This window comes from Amphibalanus amphitrite, unplaced genomic scaffold, assembly GCF_019059575.1.
Source record: "Amphibalanus amphitrite isolate SeventyFive unplaced genomic scaffold, NRLGWU_Aamphi_draft 001535F_arrow, whole genome shotgun sequence".
NCBI classification, from domain to species: Eukaryota; Metazoa; Arthropoda; class Thecostraca; order Balanomorpha; family Balanidae; genus Amphibalanus; species Amphibalanus amphitrite.
Window position 1 is genome coordinate 52,657 of NW_024883028.1, and position 26,679 is coordinate 79,335.

Here is a 26,679-nt window from a genome sequence, read left to right on the forward strand (position 1 = left end):
CCAGTGGGATCACTAGCAGCCGGTGGGCGGTGGCGCGAGGAGGGCGGCCGAGGAGCGCGCGCTAACGCACCGGCGGCAGTCGCAGTACCGGCGTCTGGACACTGCTCGTGCAGTACACCCCGGGTACCTCTGCTGAACACCTCCAGCCTCTGGACACTGCTCGTGCAGTCCACCTCGGGTACCTCTGCTGAAGACCCCCAGCCGCCACCATGGCTTCCATGGACATGCTGTCTATGTCTGTCCCCAACTACACCTACCTGTTCAAGTTCGAGGAGGACTTTGCCGCCGTGGAGCGCCAGCAGTGGATGCAGCAGAACTGGCACACGTCCTTCTACTACATCGGCGTCTACATGGTGCTCATATTCGGCGGCCAGCGCTACATGGCCACTAGGGAGCGGTTCGAACTGCGGAACGTACTGGCGCTGTGGAACTTCTTCCTGGCCGTGTTCAGCATCGTGGGCGCCATGCGCACCGTTCCCGAGCTGCTGTTTGTGCTGAAAAACTTTGGCTTCCATCACTCCTGCTGCATCGCTGGCCATAGGTGAGACTGAGAGTCGGCGGCGGCAGGGGATGTGGTTTTTAGCGTGGTAAAAAGTGGAAAAGGGTCTAAGAGGAGAGGATAGGGCGGGTTGACGAAGTGGAAGGGAGGGAGAATGAGTGTGGGCCCGGTGGGGGCAAATGAATAAATGAATGAATGAATGAATGAATGAATGAATGAATGAATGAATGAATGAATGAGTGAATGAGTGAGTGAGTGAGTGAGTGAGTGAGTGAGTGAGTGAGTGAGTGAGTGAGTGAGTGAGTGAGTGAGTGAGTGAGTGAGTGAGTGAGTGAGTGAGTGAGTGAGTGAGTGAGTGAGTGAGTGAGTGAGTCTTGAATGAGAGTCTGAGTGAGTGAGTGAGTCTTGAATGAGAGAGTGAGTAAACGAATGAATGAGTGAATGAATAAATCAGTGTGTGAGCGAGTGAATGAGAGTCGAATACGAATAATGAGTGAAAGAGTGAATGACAGAAAAATAGTGCTAGAGAGGAAAGAAAATGAAGCAGCGATTGTGAGTGAGCGGAGGAACGAGTGCTCAGAACAGGCAATGAGTGCTCAGAACAGGCAATGAGTGCTCAGAACAGGCTGGCTTACGGGCAAGCGAGTGAATGACGGCGTGAGAGCGAGAAAGGAAAAGAGAACAAGAGGGATAGAAAAGAAGTCAATGATTGAGCTAGTGAATTTGTGATTTCTAACATACTGTGAGTGCGATCAGTATAACTACATTAATATAATATTTAGAATTAATGCCGTCCGGTGTTACAAATTTCGCCTCCTGAGTGGCCGATGAAGAGCACCTCCTTGATGGTCAAGTGCATCTCCTTGACCAGGTTGCCAGAGGCATCTTCCGTTTCAGTGCTGTTGATGTGAGGCTCTCTAAGAGTGGTGTTTTGCCAGAGAGTGTGATGGACCATCTTCTCGTCTCGTGCTGACGTCTCACCTCCCTCCGTTCTGCCCGCAGTTACGTGCCCAACAGCCCCGTGTCTGGCCTCTGGAGCTACCTGTTCACCATGTCCAAGGTGCCCGAGCTGATGGACACGGTATTCATCGTGCTGAGGAAGCAGCCGCTCATCTTCCTGCACTGGTACCACCACATCACCGTCCTCATCTTCACCTGGTTCAGGTACGTCACCGTCCTCAGCTTCACCTGGTTCAGGTACGTCACCGTCCTCATCTTCACCTGGTTCAGGTACGTCACCGTCCTCATCTTCACCTGGTTCAGGTACGTCACCGTCCTCAGCTTCCTTCAGTGCGTTCAGCGCGGTAGTTAGATCAAGTCCTTAACGTCTACACTATTTTGGAGGGGGAGGGGGAGAATATCAGTGTTCTTCAATATTCAAGAGCTACATCACTGTCGTCCACTCGGTTCCTCCTTGTGTAACTGTCTTCGTAGCTTGTCAAGTCCCCAAGATCAACATTCTTAGGAAAGGAGAGGGATAGAATCGAAGTCTCGTTCCAGATCCGAGAGCTACGGCATGTCCTTCACACACCAATCGTGGGGTGATTCGACGAAGGTGCATTAGCTACAAACTGCTGCATTAATTGCCTTCTGGAAACCTCTTCTGATGTTCCAGTATACCCATAAGGCTTGCTAGTCACGCATCAAATGACTCTCCAGTGCCCTCATATACACACGAATGTAGCGATTTGTCGCTGATTGGTCACCAAATATCTCTGCTGTCTCTGGCATTGTTCGTGTTTCACGGTGGTCGACTACCATTAATTGCTTCAGTGGCCCGCCCCAGTTTTCGGTTCGCTTGCACCCGGCGGAACGCTACGCGGGATGCCGATTTGATCGCCGCGCTTAGCTGCCGGTTTGCGAAACGGGTATTTGGGACAATTATCAGCGTACTAAAACAGCACTCCTGGCACATTCAGTATTGATATGATATATGTTGCCCACTGACTGCAGTTGCATTGCCGGACTGTGGGATGACATATGAGCAGATTTTCACATGAAAAATTCACCTGGACGCTAATTTTAATCCTTTGGCTGTCCATGTCATGAAGCCCACAGTCCAAGGTTATGATGGAAAGCGATGACCCCCCTTTATTGCCGGATCAACATATTTGAAATGAAGCTCACGATAACCTTGGTGGCGTCCCAGATCCTTCCGTCCAGATGTGAGTCGTTTCAGAGGTGGTCATATAAAACTCTTCAAGTGCATGCATTAATTCCATGTGTGTCATGAATTCTAGACCGCAAATAGCATCAACTGCAGACGCTAAGATTGAAAGGCACCCATAAAGTTCCGGTTCCTTGACCATGAGGCATGAGCGCGAAATTCAGAACGGGTACACTTTTAGTTGAGATCATTATCACCTTCATATCAGTAACTGTGTTTCGTGAGTATTTTTACCGAACCGTTTCAAGTGAGAGTTTTCACATCCCCACATCTGGATGTTTCTGGTCACGTGGTCGCTGGGCTGGTGGGGGATTTCTGCTGTCTTATCTGACCCGTGCGTGCACGTTTTCGTGGCCGACGAGCCTGCTGCGCATCTGCTATCTGGTATCTCGCATCTAGGTCGGGTATCTGACCCGATAATATCTCGGGTATTTTGTGATTACATCTGTGTCGAGCCATGGCTCTGGCAGGATTCTGCTCAAAGTAGGGATATCTGGTAAGACAGCCTGACCGGGCGGTGTGTGCGATATGACAGACCGGCACCTGGGAGTGTGGGGGAAGGTAGTGGGTACTGGGAGATCGGGCCAATTGGTGGATTTCAGCCCCGGAACGGGTGCGGTATGGCGGACGGACACGACAGTCCAAGGGAGGGCAGGGGAGGCGGGGGAAATGTGAAGGGGTTTGTTTCTGACTCGTCACTGGACGTCGTCGTACTGCACGGGTCACTGAAACAGCTTCGGATAGCGGGATTAGTGAGGGTGGTGCCACCGAAAGACATTTCTAACGTCGACACAGCGCATCTGCAGAAACATTTGAATGAAACGCCTACCTGAGAACTAAAGCTCCGCATCACAAAGCAGTGTATTTCAAAAATGAGCTACTAAGGCTACTGATCATGACTGAACCATCATATTTACTCGTCTCTTTTTGGTCATGAACGTTAAATTGCTTTGATTACTGATAGCTATTCAAGCCCGACTCGGCGACAGTATCCTCAGTTTCCGTGGGGAGAAAATAAATCGTCTTCTGACGCCTCAGCTCCGGTTCACTAATTGGACCGTGACTGATTGCCACTGAAGTGACCGAGACGTGCCTCACGTCGAAATATTCCCCATACTGAAGCACTAAATTCGATTTTATTTTTAGCTCTACTGCAGCCGCTGTTTCGCGGATGTACCAATTAGGCTATGGACTTATGGGTCGTTATAAATCCTAGTTAATTGATAGACTTGCTTCAGCAGCCAGCGGCATCTAAATTATGAAATAGTACTGACCTTCAGATTTAAGCCGGTCAGGCGAAAGCCCCCAACTCTAGCCGTTCCAACCAAGATGACCTCCGTTTTGTCAATATTCCGTGCTTCCCACTGGTAATTCGTCCTACGGACTGTCCTGGGTCTCATGTCTCCGCCTCGGTGCTATAAGTCTGATTACGACCCAAGTGACCCGCGCCGCACTACTTAACTTCCGAAACTTTGACATGGTCACAAAAATGTGGTCCTCTCCTTCCGTCCAAAAAGTGATCAAAACTCTACGGTCACGTGACCTGCAAAAGGGTAGCACATGCGGCCGTGCCGGGTATCACGTGTTCTGCGTTGCGATTGGGTAACCGTTGAGAAACTAGAAGGGCTTCACTGGCACGATCGCCACAAATAGTTGTAGTGTGACGCGTGACACGAAGCTCACACGGCGTGACGTGACGACTGGAGCGGCGTGACGTGACGATTGGTACGGCGTGACGCTGTTTTCACGGACCGTTTGTAACATTACCGCTCTTTATCGATTGGCTGGCGTGAATTGTTACTGGGCTAGTTTGACTGGCGTTCTAATCTTTTTGCTGTGATTTAGCTAGTATTTCAAGTAATACTTGTATGCACTCTGCTTGTCTGATATTCCGGACGTTTAGGCGAGTGCAGCTACGGCGGAAGGTGGCCAACGGAAACTGTCGCTTGAACTCGGCCCCTGAAAATCTGCTGAGTCAGGGCTGAGTGGACCCACCGGGCGCGACGGACCCGTGTTGGGTGTTACGATACGCGGGGCGGTTTCAAAACGGCCACACCGGTGTGTAATGGTGACACGGGTTACCTGTGGGGTGAAATGGGAACGGAAATCGGGTGGAACAGCAATATTGAAGTGATTGTGCAATTAACTTAGTTTGTGGAATGTTCTTAAATTTATTTATGCCCTACTAACGCCCTTCATTTCTATTGCGCTGTTAGGTATAGCTTTTATTAATAAGCACGTCTGCCAGTTTTATCTGTAGTAAAGGTCAGAGTCGACCACTGTGCGCCTGTCGTCATGGACTGCAAACACTGTTATCACTGGGCAAACAGCCTCGCTGGGCAAACAGTTCAGACGCCCAGGTGTGGGCGCATGGCGCCGGTCCAATCGACCGGCCCGCCGCCTCTGCTCCCTGTAACGGCGCTTCAGGACAGTATTGTGGCGATGAAACTCGGCCATTTTACATACCACTGGTCGCCACTGCTAGCTCACTCACTCAGGAGAGCTCGATCTCGGTCGGAAATCCCGCGCCCCGCTCAGGGCAGTGTCACCGGTCGCCGGCCCCTGAACACCTCTCCGGACCGGAACCGGTTTACCACCGCGCAGCCTCCGACTATATCCCGCGCCCCGTAGGGCTACCGGCGGACCCTACCACCCGTAGGGGGGGGGGGGGGCGTTTCGCCCCCCCCCCTAAGATCTCGGAAAGTTACCGGCCGATTTTCAAAATTCAAACGGCGTTCGATAGCCCCACCCGGGAACTACCTTGTGACCAAATTTCATTGACCTAGGTCAAACCGATGACGTCACAGATCAGGTCAAAGGTCAGATTTTCACCGTTCACAGACATTTCAAGAAATGTGTTGTGAAATCGAGTAAATTGGTAATTTATTGAAAACCATCGATGGTACATTGTTCGTCAAACACATACTTTGCTATCTGAGGTCACTGATACCAGGTCAGGTCACAGCGAGGTCAGGTCACCGGGGGCCACATTATGAAAGTGTCGTGTGATACATGTTTTATGGTCCATTTTACATGACAAATGCGATTATGTGGGTTAGGTAGCCTTTGGGGCCAGCCTAGGTCACGTTTTGGTGAAGGTCAGGTCAAGGTCAGGTCAAATTAGGTCAAATTTCAAAGTTGATATTTTTGAATATGAAATAATATTTTCGGAGTTTCTTGAGTGATATATATTGAAAAATTGATAGCAAATATTTCGATACTCGTAGTGGTACCTTTTTCAATGCGAGTGGTACTCGCATTGAAAAAGGTACCACTACGAGTATCGAAATATTTGCTATCAATTTTTCAATATATATCACTCAAGAAACTCCGAAAATATTATTTCATATTCATTATAACTTGAGGAAAAGGTAACATGACTCTTGATATTTTTGCATAAAATGGGTATCGATTCGATGCAGCTCGTCACGGGGAGTCCAATGGTGGTCTTTGTTTTGCTCTACGAGGTCTAGAATTGCCAAAAATTGAGTTTGAAAATTTGACGTCATCATTTTTGAACAGTTTTTTTTCGCTATAACTTGGCCAAAAAACGAGGTATCGATCTGAAATTTGGTATGTAGATAGAAGACGGTAGGTACTATCACATATATTCCGTTTTTTCGAAAATCAAAAAACTTTTTGGATTTTTCGGCTTATGTATCCAAAAAAATGCATTTTTGATTTTTGGGGGTCAAAAATCAAAAATTTCAAAAATCCGAGATGGCAGTTTTGTAGCCCTGTCAATTCTACACCTTTTATGTCTTGATCATTTTTCTGTATCTTCAAAGCTGTAGGCCTGACAGGTCTTCTCGCGAATGTCTTTTTTCGGTCGAAAATGACAGAACATGACGAACATGAGAAATGACGTCATTCTGACGTCATTTGTGGTCAACCTATCATAGCCTCTGGAAAAATTTTTGGTCACAATGTGTAAAATCGATGCCCGGAGGGGTCCTGAAAGTTTGGTGGAGATATCTCCAGCCGTTTAGGAGATATCGACCGAAAAGGACAGGGGGGGGGGCCGTTTCGGCCCCCCCCCCTACGGGGCGCGGGATATGGGAGGCCCGGGTGGGGGGACCACGGCGGGTGCAGAGATGGCGCCTTTTATGGCCGCGTGGTGGTTCGGAGTGTTGGAATGAGACCATACTTACGTACAGCAGGGTCCATAGCGCACTTGGGAAGTGCCTGATATTAAATGAAATGCCAACTACAATTTAATCAATTATGCTTTTGAAAACTTCAAACATTGTGTAGCCTTGTCTCCCCTCTCTCCTCTCTCTCTCTCTCTCTCTCTCTCTCTCTCTCTCTCTCTCTCTCTCTCTCTCTCTCTCTCTCTCTCTCTCTCTCTCTCTTCTCTTCTCTTTCTTCTTTCTCTCGCCTGTTACCATGCCCGACTTCGTTAATATTTCCCTACCTGCAGCGTTAATTACTTCCGCACTGTGACTGCCATCTCTCATTGACCAGTCATAATTACTCACCGTCCATCAAAGGCATACATAATGTATGGCTATTCCTTCTGCAGGACCGGGTCATCCCCATCTTTTCCGCGAACCGGCACGCGCACATCCGCGCACACGCACCCTCCTCCCTCCCTCCCCCCACTTATTCACTCTCTCCCCCCGGCTCTGATCGGGCGCCCCGGGGGGACGAGACGGGAGAGAGAGCGGCAGCGCCTGCGGGCAACTCCGGAGAGAGTATTGACCTTTACCGGCTGCCTCCGGGCGGGGAGGACGTGCAGAGGGGGGGGGAAGCAGACTGGGAGAGGGGAGGAGCAGACGGGAGAGGGAGGGAGCCAGACGGCGGGGACGGGCGGCACGCCGGCTTTTTGTGAACCGGGTTGGAGAGGATTGAATTGTATGGATTGTGAGTCGCGGAGGCAGCGGATGGATTCAGTGACGGAGGAGAGCGAGAGGGAAAGTGAGGGAGAGAGGACGTTCAGGGGGCAGAGGGAGGGAGTCGCCACGCCGCCGTGGCTTTTTTGGACCTGAGGCACGAGTGGAATCGTGAGTGGAATGGTGAGTGGGAGGCCGGGGTGACGGTCCCGGTCGGAGCAATCAGGGGTACCAAAAGGAAGCTAACTTTGCCCGAAGATGTCGGAAATGTCGAGTGCAGATGGCTGCGCAGTGCGCATGTGGCTTACCCATTACCAGAGGGAACGGTGAATGATCAATGATGGCACACGGGGCTGCAAAGCGGAATGAGTAAATTACAATATCGTTTCTGTTACAATGACGTGCCAAACATTCTCACCAGGCGTGATGTTACTGGTAACCGTCATTCCTGGCGTTGTAGAATAACGTTTGAAACTGTTGCGTTTTCACTGCATCATTTATTTAGCGTTTACCTGGTGCAGCCAGGTATACTAGTCCTTCTCATGTTGATTATATTTCCACCAACTATGCCAGCAGTATTTACATGTAATGTGTCTGCTCGCCGGCGCCTGAGCGTTGCATGTCATCACCCATTACCCGTCCGCCTCTGTACCCCCGGGGGCTACGTCACGGTGTACAGGCCACAGCTAATAATTCATGACCCGTCCCGGCGACTGCACTGTGTTGAGGTAGGACGACCCGAGGGCTAGAGCCATGGTTAGCGCCATTGATGGGGGAGGTTCAGGCGCATGTCTGCACCACTGGAATGACTCATTACCGGTATACCAGCTGTGAATAATGCTAAAGGAACAAACATGTGTATAGCAGGAGGCATGAGGGGCTGACGTGAATAAGCCATGCTGTCCCTTGGGGTCATTAGGAACTACTCAGTAGTCAGTAACTTATAATGCGGAAATGGCCGGCTAATCCGTGGAACAGTCAACGTCCGGTGAATAATGTGAGGCATTACGGATACTTAGCGCAAAGCCAGGAAATAACACTAGCTGGTACTCATTAAATTGTTTTGGTAGATGTGTGTAGCTTCTAGAATGTTTTGCTTAGGCTCAGTACATTGCACCTAGTCACCGACAAACTAATAACAACCAGCATTACTTCCTAGTTAATTATGGCGTTTTATGTCATCTGGTAGGTACACATTTGTTTTCGTCTTGACAGGTTCAACAAACTGATGGCTTAGGATTCGTGTCTCATATCGTATGAATAAGCAAAGCTCTCTTCCCAGAAAGCGTCATTTGAGCTGTACACCAAGAGGATTTTTGCAAAAGGTCTTCCACTAAGTCATTAACCTTCAACAACATCTTGAATAGGTTGAACAGCATCCTGAACAGGTTTTTATAACATGCCGAACATGTTCACACATCCGAACGCTGCGCGACACGCTCACCTTGCTCATCCTTGGAGATATAGCCGTGTCAGACGGATACGGAACGGTGTGTCAGTAACGGGGTACCGCAAGGCACGCGTCTTCCGCCCGTTCTAATTGTAACCGGATCACCTCCGCGTTATAACCCGGATATGCGAGGGTCGCCTGAGATCTGGACGTGACATCAGGGGGTTTAAGATGGCGAACCTCCACCGTGTGATGTTCGGGGTGATGTAGATCCAGTGATGTAAGAGATGAGATGATGTTCTGATTAGACGAGCAAGTGTCCGTGTGAACGTGTTGCTAACAATCCCGTTCATGCATATTTATTTCATCTGTCTGTTCTGTGTTACGGACCGGTCGGTATAACTGTAGGTTTAGCATTTCCGAGATGCCTAACAGGCTAGGCGCTGTGTATCTTAACATTTTTTACACATTGCCATAAACCATTCATGAGGTGTGCGAGAACCGTTAACCCTCGCACGACCAGGCCATTTCTCATAACACGAACGACCAGGGGGGGGGGGGTTGTTACGACCCCCCCCCCCCTGGCGTTTCGAAACGGAAGGTCGTAGAGCTTAGCGGAAAAAACCAACGGATTGCTCTCGCCGAGATCTCGCGATTGGTGGTATATTTTTTGGTCCTAGGTCAACATTTGACCTACTTTTGACCGGTCAAAGGTCAAATTTTCGAAAAAATAGACTTTTTCAACTTTCGGCGGCGATTGCGGCAAAACGGTGGGAGATATCGACTTGAAACCTTCACTATCGTGTTCCTTGATCAATTCTCTATCGTTTGGTATGTATTTCGTTTCCCTAGCTCTAAAAATGGCGCGTTGGGAGCGCCGGAAGTCGGCAAGGTCACAGTCGGCGGCAGAAATTCGAAAAATCAAAATTTAAATTTTTGAAATCTGATTGTATTTTTGGATTTGGGAGGTCCATTTGCTCCCTATATAAGCTAATATTGCTGCATATTCCCATTGAGGTGACAAGAATTAGCAAAATAGTGGTTCGGGCGCTTTTTCAAAAATAGTACCGGACGCTGTTCCTCTTGTGACGTCATAGCTCCGTGACCTGACCTGACCCGGTCAAATTTCTTATACCATATGATAGCCAATACTTGCCCCAACATGCATGGGAAGTTTCATCACGATCCATCAACCGATGTCCGTACCACCGGCAGGAAACCTCGGGCGTTGGCACTCAGTTTGTGAAAATCCGGCCGGAGGCTGTACCTCTTATGACGTCATAACTCCGTGACCTGACATGACCCGATCAATTTTTTTTTTCGGCAAAAGATGCGCAAAGGTTGCCCCAGAGGGTATTGAAAATTTCAGCCCGCTACGACAAGCCGTTTAGCGTGCACTTCGAAAAAACCTCAGAGGGGGGGGGGGTTGATACAACCCCCCCTAGGCGTTCTAGGGTTAAAGCACTCTTTCGTATGATCCGATTTATCATCGTTTTCTCTCGGAATTTGTACGAGTCGAGAAGCCTACGGCCCATGTCGGGGTCTACTTATGTCAGGTGCGGAGTGTCCACTTACATACATTCCGATTACACTGAAACATCCGTCCATATCAGTCCTATCTGACCATTGGTATAACGTGTCAATCAGCAGAGTCACCACTCTAAATCCCTGTGCCAATATGGCCGATGACTCGGCAGTACCTACAGCGTGGCGGATACGCTCCGCACACACTCCTCCACCGCTCTGACCTGCGGCGTCATTTCCTCCCGTCCTCTGTCCCGCTGTTGCCATGGGGATGGTCCGCGACAGTGCACGATTGCAGCAGCTGATTGCCGTGCAGTATGATCAGCTGGTGATCACGTGATCAGAGCAAAGTCCACCCAAAAGAGTGGCGTGGCATGTGGCGCATAGCGGTAGTGGTGATGACGGGTATGAATGATTCGGCTTATTTGAAATACGGTGAAGTGGAGATGGAAGAACCCCGATGCCCTAGGAAAGACTACACAGAAGGCGTTTATCCATTAGATTTTGTTTGCTTGATGACCTACGGTGAAGCAAAGTGGACATCAGCGAATCAAAGTAGGCGAATTTCGATCGGTCTCGCATGCTTGCCGGTCGCTACATTGAAGATATACTGCGCACCTGTAACTCGTCCTTAGATCATTCACCATTCCAGACGACGATTCACTTAGATCATTCACCATTCCAGACGGTGATGCACCTGCGACCTGCGCCCTCCCTCGTCGTTCTCAGACGGTATTTATGCGTCTTATCTGACCTCCAATGTCCCTCGACACCCGGCTGACGTCGCTGCAGAAAACCACCGGGGTTTTCCCGACCTGCTCGGCGGGGTCCAGTCTCTCCAGCAGCTTCCATTCCGGCTCCACCAGTGCCACCTCTTGTCGTACTGACTTAAAAGTCACCGTCCAGCACAAGAAGAAGATCTATTCTGCTCTCCTCTACACCTTCCAGCCAACTAAACTCACAATCCCCCTCCTGGCACATCCACAGCTCGCAGACACACATCTCACATCATCACCAACCAATCGCGCTGTCATACGTCATATATCTCACATCATAACCAGCCAATCATGCTCCCATACGTCATGCCCGGCCCAGCTACTTGCAGGGTGTAACTCGGCCCTGCCGGCATCAGATGCCGGCGGCTATGACCAACGCTGGGTCACCGGTTCACAGCTCGACGCTGAAGCTGACTCACACTTATACGGCTCACATTCATCCTTGCGTCACGCTACATCACCCCCTGGTTCTGAAGAACCACATTACTCTACATGTTACATGTCATTCAATCAACGCATCAACTACATCCTCTGGCACACCATCGCCATATCTTTCCGGCTCTCTTCGAACACGCGTACCACGCCGCAGCGTCGCAGGCACGAACGTTTCACTCTCGTCTGCGGACACATCGGACCCGGTCGGTGGATCGGGGTCCGGGGACTGAGCGACGCTGGGCGGCCGCGTGTCCGACTCCGTCACATCACTCGGAGCTGGCGACACACACACGCCATCACACTCGCTGTCATCAGACCACTCCACCGTTGGCGCTCGCAGAGCCCCTGGCCTCGGACATTCAGGGACGGTCAACCGATGTCGGAGGTTTCGCACATGTCGTGGGACATTATCGACTTCGATTGTCTGGGCCGAAACGACGCCTGTCACAATACCCTCGTCTGACTTTACAAAACATCGGTCGCCCCGCCGCCGAACCCACACCTTGTCCCCTACCTGGTATACACCGGGTTTCTTCAGCGGCAGGGCGTCACCAGGCTCGTCTGAGGTTCTGCGGGGCGTCACGTCAACGTCTCGGCCAGGGTGTCGAAGCACCCCGTTGATTGGAGCTGTGGCCGGGTCACTGCCATCCTTCGGTGTCACGTTGTATCGATGGACTGCTTCAGCAACGGAGCAGGACTGCCGGGCCACCATCACTTTGATGGTACGATGATGGCGCTCGACGATGCCGTTCCCGCCGGGCTCGTAGGCAGCGCGGAACCGGATGGATACGTCCCAGCGAGCCGCGAACGCTAACATGACCCGGCCACGGAACTCTGTCGCATTGTCCGTGAGTATTTCCGCCGGGGCTCCACGCTCTAGAAACACGTTCTCCAGCTCACTCACAATCTCCAGAGCTCCTGCCCGGCGAAGCCGTCGCCATATGGCGTACCTCGACGGCCCGCAGTCCACCAGCGTCAGGTATGGGTGGCCGTGCACGTGGGTGACATCCATGGCCAGGCGATCCCACGTGCGTTCTGTTCCGAGTGACCCACCGGGCCAGCGCTCCGGCGCCGGGTCAATCGAGGCACACGTCTGGCATCGTCTGACCACGTCTCGCACAGCTGGTTTTGACACCCGCCTCACCCCCAGCTCACGTCGGGCGTACCACAACGTTCTCCTCACTCCTTGGTGACCGATGTTTTCGTGGATGGTGCGGATGTCACTCGCTGAGGCACTTGTGATGGCAGCGACAGCCACCGGTTGTGCTTTGGACGAATCAGTGGTTGGCTGGTCGGCAGTCTGCAGCCAGGCGTTGGGCACCCGCGTCACCTCATCAGCACGGTTGACCGCTGACGCGACCAGCTCGATAGTGACCTCCAGTTCGTACTCGATGACGAGCTGACGGAAAACAGCCACGCGCCGTCGGATAAGCATTTCGGACTGCGCCTTGGTTCGCAGCCTTGCCTTACCCGACAGCGCGTCACTCAGCCAGCGGTGCACCGTCACCGAGTCTGTCCGGAGCGTCAGGCGACGGAAGCCCCATGCTACCGCCAGGTTGACACCGTTGAGAGCGGCATCCAGTTCTGAGATATTGATGTGCACGTCCCTCTCCGATTCGGCACGCAGCCAGGACGCGTCCTCGATGATGGCGCCCGTGTCAGGGTCAGTGAGCACGACACCGCGGGCGATGGAGCTGGCGTCGGTCCACACCACGACGCTCGTCCCTGTCACACACCACTGGCCGCGTGCCGGGTCACATGCTCGAAACCGCCGTGACACCTCATCCACCTCACGTTGTAGTTCCTCGCTGACGATCGGAGTGTCCCAGTCCGGGCTGAGGCGGTTGGCAGTCCGCTTCATCCATGCAGCGGCCGGCCGCAGCCAGCCTGCGACCGGCACATGAGATGTCAGCTGGCCGGCCCACGCGAAGACAGATCGCCGCGTTAGCACGGGTGGAGCCTGCGTTGGTGACTCCCCGTCCCTACTCCACTGGAGTGCCGGCCCGTCGCTCTCGGCGACACGAAGGCCCAGCATACGTGCACCGGTCGCGACCCGCTCCGGCGGCTTGCATGTGAGCCCGAATCGAGCGAAGTGCTCGGCAACCTCATCAGCCGAGACCACCGCTTCGTTGACCAGCAGATCATCGGCGTAAGGCAGCACTGCCTCTGCCAACCCGGGGCTCTGTGCGAGCACCTTCCTGACCACAGCCTTCATGATCAGAGGCGCGATACTGAGCCCAAAGCCGACCCTGGTCAGGCAGTACCGCCGCCCTTGCACGATGACTGTCTGGTACGGGCACAGGGCCGGGTCCACACGAAGCTGAAGAAAAGCTTTCTTCAGATCCAGGACAGCGACCCGGCGTCCGTGACGTCGCCACCTTCGCAGCTCTTCCACGCAGACGTCAGCGTCGGCTGTGTGACGTGTCAGGTGTTGATTGAGTTCCCGATAATCTAACACCGGCCGCACCTTGTCCTTCGCTGCCTGAGTAACCACCATCAACGGGATCAATCCCTGTGCGGGACCGTACATCGTCTCATCGTATTCGCGCAGCCAGCCCTCACTAATCCACAGCGCCAGCTCTGCATCGAATTTTTCACGCGCACAACTCGGCACACCGTACTGAGCTATCGAGTTTCCAAGCGGGGGCGGAGCCACGCCACCGGCCCATTTCCAACGGACTGTCCACACATCATCGAACACAGCCGTGAAGTCAGTCTCGTCAATCCTTAGCTCCGGCTCCGTGTCGACCGCTCGACACACCTCCCGCTCCGGCGGGACCTCACGCTGCACCACAGCAGCCGTGTCGACCGCACGACACACCTCCCGCTCCGGCGAGGCCTCACGCTGCACCACAGTAGCCGTGTCGACCGCTCGACACACCTCCCGCTCCGGCGGGACCTCACGCTGCACCACAGCAGCCGTGTCAACCGCTCGACACACCTCCCGCTCCGGCGGGGCCTCACGCTGCACCACAGCAGCCGTGTCGACCGCTCGACACACCTCCCGCTCCGGCGGGACCTCACACTGCACCACAGCAGCCGTGTCGACCGCACGACACACCTCCCGCTCCGGCGGGGCCTCACGCTGCACCACAGCAGCCGTGTCGACGCTCGCAACTGGGTTGTCGCTCCCGAAGCGAACGGATCCTCCACTTACACTCACGCCCTGCAGGGCGTCAATGCCGGTCATGCCCAGCAACACGTCTACGCCCAGCAACCGGGCCGGTACGACGACCGCCCGCACACTCACTGTCGCCCCGCGCACTCCAAGGCTGACCACAGCCCGCCCACAGCACAGCACCGGGCTGTCGTTGACAGCGACCAAGCTGGCGTCACTCCGCTCCCAGCAGGACACCATGCCCTTCCACACCACTGTCTCGCTGCACCCTGTGTCGACGAGTGCTCGGCACTTGCGCCCATTTACATTGATGTCGATGATGGGGGCTCTTGGGTCACTGCGGCAGCTGGCGACGGCGGAGCCCGTGGCGCTGATGTAGCGCCGTCGCCGTGCCCGTTTGGGCAGAGCCGGGCGATGTGGCCTACCTGGTTACAGGTCCAACACCGCAGTGGTGGACGGCGACCCGTCCCTCTGGCTCCCCGCTGCTGCTGTACATATGATGGCGGCGGCTGGACGACAGCCACCGATGCAGTCGCTCTCTCCCTGGCCGCCATCGCCAACGTTGACCTAGCGACGGCGACGGCTCGCTCCAAGGAGAGAGTTTCATCTCCAGCACTGTTACGTACTGTTAGCCGCACCTCCGGCGGCAGACCTTGCAGGAAGTGCGTCGTCATCACTTCGTTGGACACTGAACCTATGAGGGATATCAGCCGCTTGACTGATCCCAGGTAGGCATCCACAGACTCGCCCGGTTGTAGACGTCGGTGATACAGCTCATACATAGCCGCGTCGGGTCCCAATGCAAATGCACGATGCAGTTTTTGGCGGACGATTGCAGCATCCCGCTGCTCGGTGGAGGAGAGGGTGGCCCACACCTCGTACGCCTGGTCCCTCAGGCGTGTGGGTATGACAGCGGCCAGTGACACACGACGCAGGGCACACAGCTGTGTCGCCTGCTCCAGCCATCTGACGACGTCACCGCTGCCGTCGAACTCCGGTATTGCCCGCAGATCGAATGCAGGCGCAGGAAACTCTGGTTCCATGGTATTGGTACCAGCTACCGGTGCACCACTGCCCTCTTCTACGTCAGACATAATCACAACACTTAGTCGAGAAGGCCGAAATAGCTTGTCGTACTGACTTAAAAGTCACCGTCCAGCACAAGAAGAAGATCTATTCTGCTCTCCTCTACACCTTCCAGCCAACTAAACTCACAATCCCCCTCCTGGCACATCCACAGCTCGCAGACACACATCTCACATCATCACCAACCAATCGCGCTGTCATACGTCATATATCTCACATCATAACCAGCCAATCATGCTCCCATACGTCATGCCCGGCCCAGCTACTTGCAGGGTGTAACTCGGCCCTGCCGGCATCAGATGCCGGCGGCTATGACCAACGCTGGGTCACCGGTTCACAGCTCGACGCTGAAGCTGACTCACACTTATACGGCTCACATTCATCCTTGCGTCACGCTACACCTCTTCAAGGTCGGCTTATCCGTCCGGCTGGACTGGCCCCTGGAATTCGCTGCCATCATCTCCAACCTGCCGGGGTATTTGGGGATCGTCCCGGGGTATTTGAGGATCGTCTCTGGAGTATTCCGGGAGCCATATTGGGTTCTCGGAAATCCCATCAGGCCAGTGGACTCGGCGTGCGTGCAGTGTTGCAGAGGCTGCAGATTCTGCGTGCAGCGTGCAGCGGAGATCCTGCGGAGATGGGTCCCAAATTCGGAGGACTGGAGCCGAACTGGGGCGAACGGTGAGCTGAGGCTATACTTAGCTCTGAATGAGAGGAGGGGAAGACGCGGACTGCGGCCAGACACGCAAGTCTGATATTGTAACCGTGCTCGGAAGGGATAATCCACCAGTATGCCCGAAAGACCACCTTGGAGGACATGCGAAGTATGCCTGGCGGTACCAGGATCCTCCGTTGCAAGTCTCAGGCTTGTCATATGTTGATTGCTTGCGTCCATGCTATCTTTATGCTTAGGACCAGGGGTTTATTGATTAACCATTGCACACCTTCGGTTATTGATTCGAACAGTTAAAACTCAGATGAAGTTAGATGAAAACCACGTTCATCGCACCTGAGTGACGTTCTACGTCCACTCTTGTACCAGATATAACTCCTGCTGTTCGTTTCTTTTTGATACGCTGGACACTGGTCCATGTATGTAGGTACCGACGTCCATGACCTCTTCCAAACGTGTTCTGGGGATCTGCGTCTGGACTTGCTGCCACGATGTGCTCATCACATGATCCCAGCACACGCCTCGCGTGCACGTCGGTCTGGCGTCCCGCATCCCTGCGCCGTCTGCAGTCCTGTATCTTGCATCACCGCTTAGTCCTGTCTCAAGGCTCACCCGCGTTTGGCTGGCCTCACATAGTTTTGGATGGTACCACTTACGACAGAGCATGGTTCGATGTGTCGGTTCTCCAAAAACCCGCTCCGCCGGCCGGCATGACCCGTCCGTCGGTTGCAGCTCTCGGCGAGGTCACCAGGCGGCCCTGGCTGCCGGTGTAACCCGCCCCCGGCTGCCGGTGTGACCCGCCCCCTGACCGGTGGGACCGGTGACACCGGCTGTTACATTGCCGGCTGACCTCCGATGCAGACGACACCCCACCCGGCGACCCTGGGTGCCGGCCCGGCGACCCTGACTGCTGAGACGGGCTGCTCAACTGGGGCCGGTCGGTCAGATGACCCTGCAGGTGGCAGATGATGCGCCCGATTGATTCCAAACGGGCACCGCGGCTGAGGCCAGTCGGGCGACACATACGAACAATCGCCAATGACATGTTCCTGAAAGGTGTATTACCTCCAAAATGGTTTCTTGAAGAAGCTCTTGCAATCACCATCGTCGAATTAGGGATTTCTTGAGATATGAGCACGCCGAATGTCAAAGGTCTCCTTTCCTGGCGTCCCTATAACCTGGCTGGCCGACTGAGAGCTCAGCTGCCTCATCTTTGCTGAGATCTCCTCAGAGCACCTGCCGCCGGAGGTATGGATTGCCGCGGACTCAGCTGACGCCGTTGGCATGGCAACGCCGGCTAGCTCGTCGCACGAAGCTATTTGTGGGACAGAAATGGAATATGTCCGCAGCGAAAGACCGCGTCTGATGACATTGGGGCTGTTTTTAGGACGTGGTCAATGGTCGGGAGTACTGGCTTATCTGGTCTATATCTGAAACTTATCTAGCTGTATGGTGATCAGTGTAAAAGCTTTCAGGGCTATTATGCGAGATGTAATGTAAACGTAAATGGCTGTATTAGTTGGCAACTATTAATTAGGCTTTTGCATGATTTTGTATTGGTAATTCAGTTACCTAAATTCAGAGTAAATGCTCCTTTTTGCAAATATGCTAAGAAATAATCATGAAATATTGTTTTAATGTATTTTTATGAGTTTTAAATCGCAAGGGTCACGAGGTTTTTCTTAAGCAAAACACCGATTCCAATAACATCCCCGTCCATCCTTAGCGACAAGAACTGCCAGAAGGGCAGCAGATTAGTGAGCATGGAGTACCCACGACACTGACCCACTATAACATCTTCGGGTTTGTTACGAGGCGGAAAATAAGGAACCGCCTTACCCACGCGGAGGGCGGTTGAGAATTCATGGTCGGCCAGCTTCAAATGGAAAAACACTGCGTGATGGCGCGCCGGGCAAACATTGAAAAACACTTCTGGCCGACGACTAATGGCGCCCTTAGCATCCAGTCGGGACGGGTCGGCGGCTGGTCACGCTCTTGGATGAGCTGCATGAGTACACAAGTGTGACTAGCAAGCCAACTTTAAGCCGGCTTTAGACTTCTAACGATGGACTTACATGGCTTATTTGACTTCGAAACAACTAATTGAAGCAGCAGACTCAGCAAAGGCATAAAGGCAACGACCCGAAAGGTTATACGTCAGTAGCGTGGGCGTCTGAACGCCAATACCCGTAACCAGTCCAAACGCCTCAAAACCATCAGCGCACAGCCACTCTCACAAGCATCCTTTCGTAACGAGACCATGCGCTCTGCCATAGTTCGTGTTGCAAGCCATGTTTCACATCAGGCCGTGTTCTCACCGTTACGGAGTCGAGGGACCGGGATGATCTGCACCGATCTATCGTGCAAACGCTGTCATCGCCGCCACTTTTCGCGGTCTGGCGAGCACGAAATCGGGCTTGCGAAACTGGGCAGCCACCGAAGGGAATCCTCTCTGAGCGTCCTCACTCCTCACCTTGGCCTGCACGCTGGATCTTGGATGTGCTAATTGCTGTCCGTGCAGCGCTACGCAGCTTCTTGCAGACAAGACGGCCATCTGCCGTCTATGATTTTCATTCAGACTCGCGCGGCGTATCGCAAGGATCCGCCATTGCGCCTGCACTGAAGCGAGGCCCCATTTAATAGACATGTCTCTGTGGAATGTCTTCCGTCGTTCCGATCTGATGGCCTCCGCAGGTGTCGAGGCGGCTGTCCTGCATAATGGCCCGTTTTCGCAGTGTCATCCCTCGTGTGCCCCCTGTGAAGGCCGCTGAGGGGTGTCGACACTGCGCAGACCGGGTGTCGCACCGGGTCAAGGCCGCGCTGTGCCCGGTCCGGTTGCAACAGTGGCGGTGTCGCGGCGGCGGCGGCGTGTTGCAATTGATGAGCCACCGAACCGGATAGATGGGTCCGAGGTCGGGTGGGGAGGGGAGGGGAGGGGGAGGACAGGGGTCACTCATGCAGGCTGACCAGAGGTATGGCGTCGAGCCAGAAGTCGTATTGTTATTGAGGCACCTTCTTTAGGAGCGGATCAATGCGTAATAACTCAGGCTTTGCGAGTGAAAAGGAAAACAGAAAAAAGACTGGGCCAAGGAATCGATGGATAGTGTTCTCTTTTCAAATAATGTTTCTGTGGAAGTGCATCCGGACATCAATTATACTCATTGAAGAAAATCAGCGTTCCGTATTGTTCTGATCTCCCCATGTTCCTGCCTGGGGTAGGTCCGTCCGACCGCGCCGCGCCTCGGGACAGCACCGGTCGGCCGGTCCCGCTGGAGACATCCGGCTCCCTCCCCTCCCCTCCCCGCCGGCCCGCGATGGGGGGAACAGCTCTGATGTAATCGATATCAGAGGCGAGACTGTGACGTCACGGCGTGCCGGCCTCTGATTGGTCGCCGCCGCCCGCCTGACTGTCGGCCAGGGGACGTCCGCACCCTCCCCCTCCCCCCTCCCACCGGCGGCGCTACACATGACACATACCAAAGGTCGGGGTCAGAGGTCAATCGCGGTGCGGGGGGGGGGAGGACGGGGTACCGGGGCGTGCCACGTGGGACCAGTGGGCGGGTGCGTCTTGGCAACCAGGGGCTTCCCGGCTAGTTGGGGGGCTGCGCCTGCGGCGACCAGACAAGGTATCCGTATAGAGAATAATAATATGTCACATAAATTAATCATTTACTTGGTCATGCGGCTCAGTCTAAAAAAAAAAACAACCAGTTGGGAATGAAAATCTGTGGTGATCTCTGCCAGACCAGGTGACCTGTCTTAGAAAGTAAGGTGGGCCGACTCGTTGCCGTGCAGCCAAAATGTGGCTACATTATCCCCTGTGGTTCTCAGGGACGTACCTAGTTCATGGCCCACTCACTGCTCCTTACGGCACCAGTCGAATGTCTCGCCGGCAGTAGACCCACGCACCCGCCGTCTCTTGGTTCTTCGGTTCAATTCGTCCAATTCAGCCAATTCTTCGTTCCAATGGGTCAATTGAGGCAGCGGTAGTCCATTTAGGGAACGTGGTTCCGTAAATCTTGAATGTCTGACAGACGACTGGCTTGTCTGGCCGCACGGCTAGCTCAGTGATTCTCCAGGGAATGAAAGTGACCTCAAACAATGAGTTTATGGTCTCCATGATGACCTTACCAGCCCCGGTGTGTTTCGTATAAAGAGATAACTGTTCCTTCAGCAAAACACTTGAGTTGACGGTTGAGTCACTCGATGAGTATGACTATGCTCCCTGCTTCTGACCTTCCTGGGGTCGGTCACGTGTGACCCTATGGGCAGACCCTCCAGGATTCTCTCCAGGACCCTCCTCCAGGACCGTGTGGCCATATGGACAGACTGCTGATCCTTAGGGGCGCCCGGGGCAGTGGTGTGCCGAGTGACCCCATGGGCAGACCGGCCGGTTGCCGATCCCTGGGAGACTGGGGGTGCCCGGTGCATTGGTGTGCCGCCTGACCCCATGGGCAGACCGGCCGGCTGCCGTCCCGCCCCCTCCCGATCGATGGCGCGAGGAGGGAGGGGGCGTTTGCTGGGACAGCGGTGTTTGGTTGCCGGGCAGGGCTGCCGGTCCGCGCACCAATGCCCCCAAGGCCCGCGGGCTAGCGCTCCAAATGGCCCCGGGACATGTAAGCCAAAGAACTGGGACAGAGATCACTTGTGAGCGGCCTGAATTGAAGTGGCTGTAGATACGGGGGACGGAAGGAGAGAATGACAGGGAAAGAGTGGGAAATTTTATTGAAAACTCTTTCAGAGATGGTGGAATTCATTCTCCAGCCGCGTGTTGCGTTGGGGCCTTGGTCAGCAGTCCGACCGCTGACCGGTGCCCGTCGGTGGTCAGTCGGTCCTGCCCCGGTGACCGGCCGGCGCTGACTCGGCACTCAGCAGCGCTGAGTCGGCAGCGCGCCCTGGCCTGGCGTCGGTCTCGGGACGGCCGGTTCCACCGAGCAGTCGAGGGATAGCTGAGCGAGCTGAACTGGGTTTGAGCGGTGTGCGCTGGGCTGAACTGGTCCAGAGCCTGAGGTCTGAACCGAACAGCGGTAGTGGGGATAGGCATTGGGAAGCCCGCTAAGTGCTGAGATCATTGGTGTTATTCCTTTGGAACCACTGTCACACTGAAGAGACCGATGAGATGCCAGCCGAGTCGACTGCCTCAATGGTCGCTAGGGTGGCGAAGCGTCTTCAAAAGCCACTCACTGGATTTCCAACCACATGTGGTTGTGCTTATCTCACACTACCAGTGCTGCCCTGAACTGAGCGGCTGGACACCGGTCACTTCCTCGCCGTCTAGCCGGGCGACCTAGTGGCGTGGCCCGTGGGTCAGGCTCCCCCACTGGTCTCCCGGTAGTCCGGTATTCCCACACCTGCGCCAACTGAATAAAACATGACCCTCGGATCCCACGCCTGGGAGGCTGGATAGTTGACGGGAACGGGCAGCGACGAATGGCGAAGGGATGGCGCTCTTCATTATCCATGGGGTGGAGGCAAATGGCGACGCAGAGGCAGTTTCTTGGAGGAAAAGTAGTCCCACGAGTTCACTTTACGAACTAAAGAGACGTGAGAAGCCAACATTACTAGATGCGACCAGCAGGTAGAAAATTTATTTCCTTGGAATTTCATTCCTGAGAAGGAAGTAGTCCCCACGAGTTCACTTTACGAACTGAAGAGACTTGAGGAGCCAGCATTTCTAGATGCGACCAGCAGGAAGACAATTGCTTGCTGAGACCTACTGGATCGAGATGCGATCTTGAAGTTGTAACGATGTACTCCTCATGTGTGACGTGACTGCATCATGTAATATATCCCTGGCACTGATCACGCCTGACGTCCCGCTGACGGTCACGTTCTCTTCTGCCGCAGCTTCTCGGACTTTATCGTGACCGGCCGCTGGTTCATCAGCATGAACTACTCGGTTCACGCCATGATGTACAGCTACTACGCCTTCAAGGCGCTCCGCTACCGCGTCCCCAGGTAAGTGTGGCACCAGCTACATCAGCGGCAACTGGTCGCGGGACTCGCTTCTATGCCTTCAAGGCTCGCAGATGCCTACTACGTTCCCTGGTCGGGTACAGAGAACGAGGACGCTGGATCAGGATTCTCAGCCGAAATAATTGGTTGCGTTTTTTTAAATATGGCCCGACACATTGATCAGTAGTGCTGTATAGTGAAAACTAGGACAGGATGAATGCTAGAATCGCACACGATGTGGTTGATTTCAAGCCAACGTCAAATCCTGTAGGTGCTCATCGCATCTTAGGAGGAACCGGCATCCAGTGACGACCAATGTGCTGTTCGGAGGGCGCGCCAGCTTCGGAGGCGACCCCAGTCCCTGAGGCGAAAGAGCCGTATGCTCGAATCCCTCTGCCATTAACTATCATTAGATTAGACCAATAATGAACAGAGCTAATGGGCATCCCGCCGCGACTGAATCCCCTGGGTATTACGGGATGGAGCTCCCTGCTGCTGGAGCCCGGGGCCACCCCAGGCGCGGGCTCTCTGGTCTGTGGTCTGGTATGCCTGCATGCAATGTGCCTGTTAAATGATATTTGATCTAGGCTATACGTCACGTTCTAGAATGGTAGCGTTGATGACCAAGCGTAAGATGTGCAGCTATTAGTCCAATATAAGTAAAGTTGTTTCATTTTGTCATTTTGACGGTAGGCTCATATCATTCCGCCACATCGCACGGTAATTTCTCCAGCATTTCCTAGAGCTCACGTATTTCCCGCTAATTCGGCCAAATCTGACTGTACCTATCCCCATCCCCCTCCCCGAAAAGCCGGGTCTGACGGTATTCCCCGCCATTCCCCAGCTCTGACTGTACTTCACCGCGATTCCGATCACATCTGACGTCACTCCGCCGCCGTTGTTTTTTCTCAGGTGGATCTCTGTGGCCATCACTAGCAGTCAGCTGGCGCAGATGATCGTGGGCTGCCTGGTCAACCTGTGGGCCTACCACGTCAAGTCCAACGGCGGCGAGTGCGAGGTCTCCGTGCTCAACATCAAACTCTCGCTCATCATGTACTTCAGCTACTTTGTCCTCTTCGCCCACTTCTTCAACAAGTCCTACCTGACCAAAAAGCCGGCGCGCAGCGCCTCCACCGGCAACATGAAGAAGATCGAGTGATGCAGACGGCCGATAGGTGTCGCCCCGGCAGACGGCCGAGGTTTAGGAAAATATTCAGCCATGGCGGCGTGGAGGTATCCGCTGCCGGAGCTCAGCTGTGTTCTGCTGGGAGCACCTTCCCGGTGTTCTCCGCGCCGCAGTTAGCACCTTCCCGGGGTTCTCCGCGCCGCAGGTAGCACCTGCGGGGGTTTCCCGAGTATCCTGCTACGGATGTTGTTCTCGCAGCCTCCGTTTTCACGTTTGCTCAATGGTTTCGTTTTATGTCTGCGATATTTTATTGGTTGGCCTGCATTGGCGATTGTTTGCGAAGTTGTTTGTTCAATGTTCAATGGCAGGCCTTCTGTTCATTTTCCATAATAGGTACACTCATTGTAAGCACATGTACCCAATGTGCTTACAATGCAATATCTAAAAACATTCTTCCGGGATCACACAGAGCATTCCACTACGTTTTGTTGTAACTATTTATATTCCACTTGCTGGCATCTACTCACTTTTCCTGGTAAACATTCTCCAGTAGCTTTTACCATGGTCCTAGCATAGCCTAGTGGTTGGTCATTCGACCTTGAGGGTTTCCTCGGTAGCTAAAGATAGGGAGGGTAAGGTACAGCTGCGCAACAGTTTGTCTGAGCAAGGCTCCTAGCTAGCTGGTCAGCCAGACGAAGTTGCCAGTACCCTGTTGGTGCGCTGGACTTCTTCTCCGGCAGACGCTTGTCGCTGTCCCCTGGGTTCGTCCAGTACATCATGGGGCAACTCTACTTCGAGCCCGCCCGGCTGCGTCCTCAGAGCCAGACCTCGGCAGTCCTTACAGTCCTGAGACTACCACCATTTAGACGCTGCCACCGAGTGACTGTGGTCCGTCTGAGCTGCTCTCCGGGTGGTACGGAAGTGCGGCAGTCTCCGCCGGCAGCAGGTGTTTTAGCTTGAGATACTTGCACTGCAACCTTTCCTTCGTCATAATACTCCTCCCACCCGTCCCTCCTCTTCTCCAGGAATGTCAACTCCTGAGCCTCTAACCTCTCTCCAGACAGCCAAAAGCTCATCTCCAGGCATCCAGGAACACCTCCCCAGGCGTCCAGGAGCTCTTCTCGAGTCATGACAGCAGACTGCTCTTCACGTCTTATCCGGCACGCTCCTGTTGACACATTCCACTAGCCTTCGGAATATTCTGACAGATTTCCAACCCATAGATCCTTGGTGCACTAGGAACTCCCCGCACAAGCTTTGTGATCATGTCGCTAGCCCGTAAGTAGACTTCAGTGGGCCCCAGGGACATGTATAGGGAGCGACCAGAGCCAACTCCAGAAGAGTCAAGCGTGCGACTGTCTGGTATGGTCTGGTAGGTGATACAGGGTCCTCTGGTCAGTTGTTTCGGAGGGGATCCAAGGGACAGTAGGAGGATGGCAGTCAGAGGAGGCACCTCAGAAGTATGGGCGGTGTAGAGACGGTTGGTTTGTCTGGGTAATCTTATCGATTACAAATTTGAGAGAGAGAGAGAGAGAGAGAGAGAGAGAGAGAGAGAGAGAGAGAGAGAGAGAGAGAGAGAGAGAGAGAGAGAGAGAGAGAGCCGAAGACGCCAGGCAGGCGCTCCTTTGAACGGACTAACGTAGCGCGGTATCACTCTAACGGGAGCCATTTGGCCTCAGTGTGTGTGACTTGGTATGCTTCGTCTGGCCCTTGTCGCATGTTCTATTGTTCACGATTTATGCCGCCGGGCATCGTCCAAGGAGGCTGAATTGCTAGATATCGTAGCCTGCTACTCAGGCGTTTCTTAGAATCATGGATGATGCGTGGTTATTGGTTTTACCAGGAGGCTTGCAAACATGCTATGCTTGATCTTGACTAGTGATGACATTCTAAGCTCGATATTCTAAGCGTTGGGTTAGTTCATCGTAACAACCATCGCAATCCATTCCAGAAAACTATGTTGTCTAATTCCCATGATCCCATGATCAGTCCAGTTACCAGAGTCCCAGTGCATAGTGTTTGGTCCACGCACATGCTTCAGCCCGCTGAGATCTATGGTCCTGGCGGTGTTGTGTTCAAAATTCTTCAGTCAGTGTGTAAGTTGTCCGTGACCGATAAGAAGGCTCGCTGCATGATACACCTGTTTGAGCGATTGTCCAGATTGTGTGATTGAAGTGTTTCTCGACACGATGACTCTGTCCAGTCTCGGTCGGCCGTTGTGAGCCTAACCCCGTGTACACTGTGTATTATATTTGAGGTTGCGCTGTGTAAGCGGGAGTGTCTCGCGCTGAGATTCTGGCAGAAAGCTGCGACGAGTGGGCATCCGGTCACCTGTGAAATGGCGCTGGCGCCGTGTGGCCGGAATGGGCTCCGGAATGGGTGGAATGGGTGCTGGTCACGGCCTGAACTAGTCGGGATTGTGCGTGGAGTGGATGTGAGTGACGCCATTGTGTTCTGATGTGGTTTAGGAGTGTACAGTCTCGTGTGATGATAACCCTCAGTGCGCCAGGGCTAGCAGAGAGCGTAAGGTTGTGAAATAGGGCCCACCGCGGTCCCAACAATGCCATCAGACTTGTCTGTGAAAACCAAGCGCAAACTTTGTGTGTGAATGTCTGCGCCGTGTCAGCGCAATGCGCCGCCCCGCTGACCCGGACGAGTGTCCGCTGAGCCAGTGCCCGCCTCAGTTCTGTTCTATCGCTCCCGTGCGCGGTGATCACGGTGTTGTTTGGCCCACGCCACACATCCGTGGTCGCCATCGCGCCGCACGCATGGTGTACCGCAAGGAAGCATTTTCGCCCCGCTGTTATTTGTTACGTTGGAAACTTTTTGGAATTGATGCGTTGTTTTTTTATCATTCCCGGAGCCGAAAATGTGTCCGAAGCTGCAGCTCCATGCTCGTGTTGTCAGTGGCAGCGCTGACGGAGTCACCAGAGCAGACTGAGCGCGACCATAGCTAGACGGGACAATTCCTGAGGGGCCGGCCGCGGCGCTGAGTGTGTGTGAGCGTGCCGATGGTGTGTCGGTGCGACAGCTCTGTTTTGTTTTCCCGTTTGTCCAATTCGGCTGCAGTGTTACCTAATATACGAACATTCAGTTGA

The 26,679-nt window shown here is 53.8% G+C and overlaps 1 protein-coding gene across 3 annotated transcripts; it reads left to right on the plus strand.

Moving 5' to 3' along the window:
* Positions 1 to 26,679, plus strand: LOC122373684 (elongation of very long chain fatty acids protein 6-like). 3 transcript variants are annotated; one of them, XR_006255093.1, is made up of 5 exons: positions 17 to 541; positions 1,502 to 1,663; positions 22,348 to 22,458; positions 23,368 to 23,724; positions 23,757 to 26,679. XR_006255093.1 is itself a non-coding variant. In XM_043351988.1 (5 exons), exons 2-5 carry the CDS (start codon positions 210 to 212, stop codon positions 23,612 to 23,614), a joined length of 852 nt encoding a protein of 283 aa, XP_043207923.1. In that variant the 5' UTR covers positions 32 to 90; positions 146 to 209; the 3' UTR covers positions 23,615 to 26,679. The 3 variants fall into 3 exon arrangements, 2 of the variants coding, with proteins under 2 accessions (XP_043207922.1, XP_043207923.1); XM_043351988.1 differs by having other exon boundaries at positions 32 to 90; positions 146 to 541; positions 23,368 to 26,679; XM_043351987.1 differs by having other exon boundaries at positions 1 to 541; positions 23,368 to 26,679.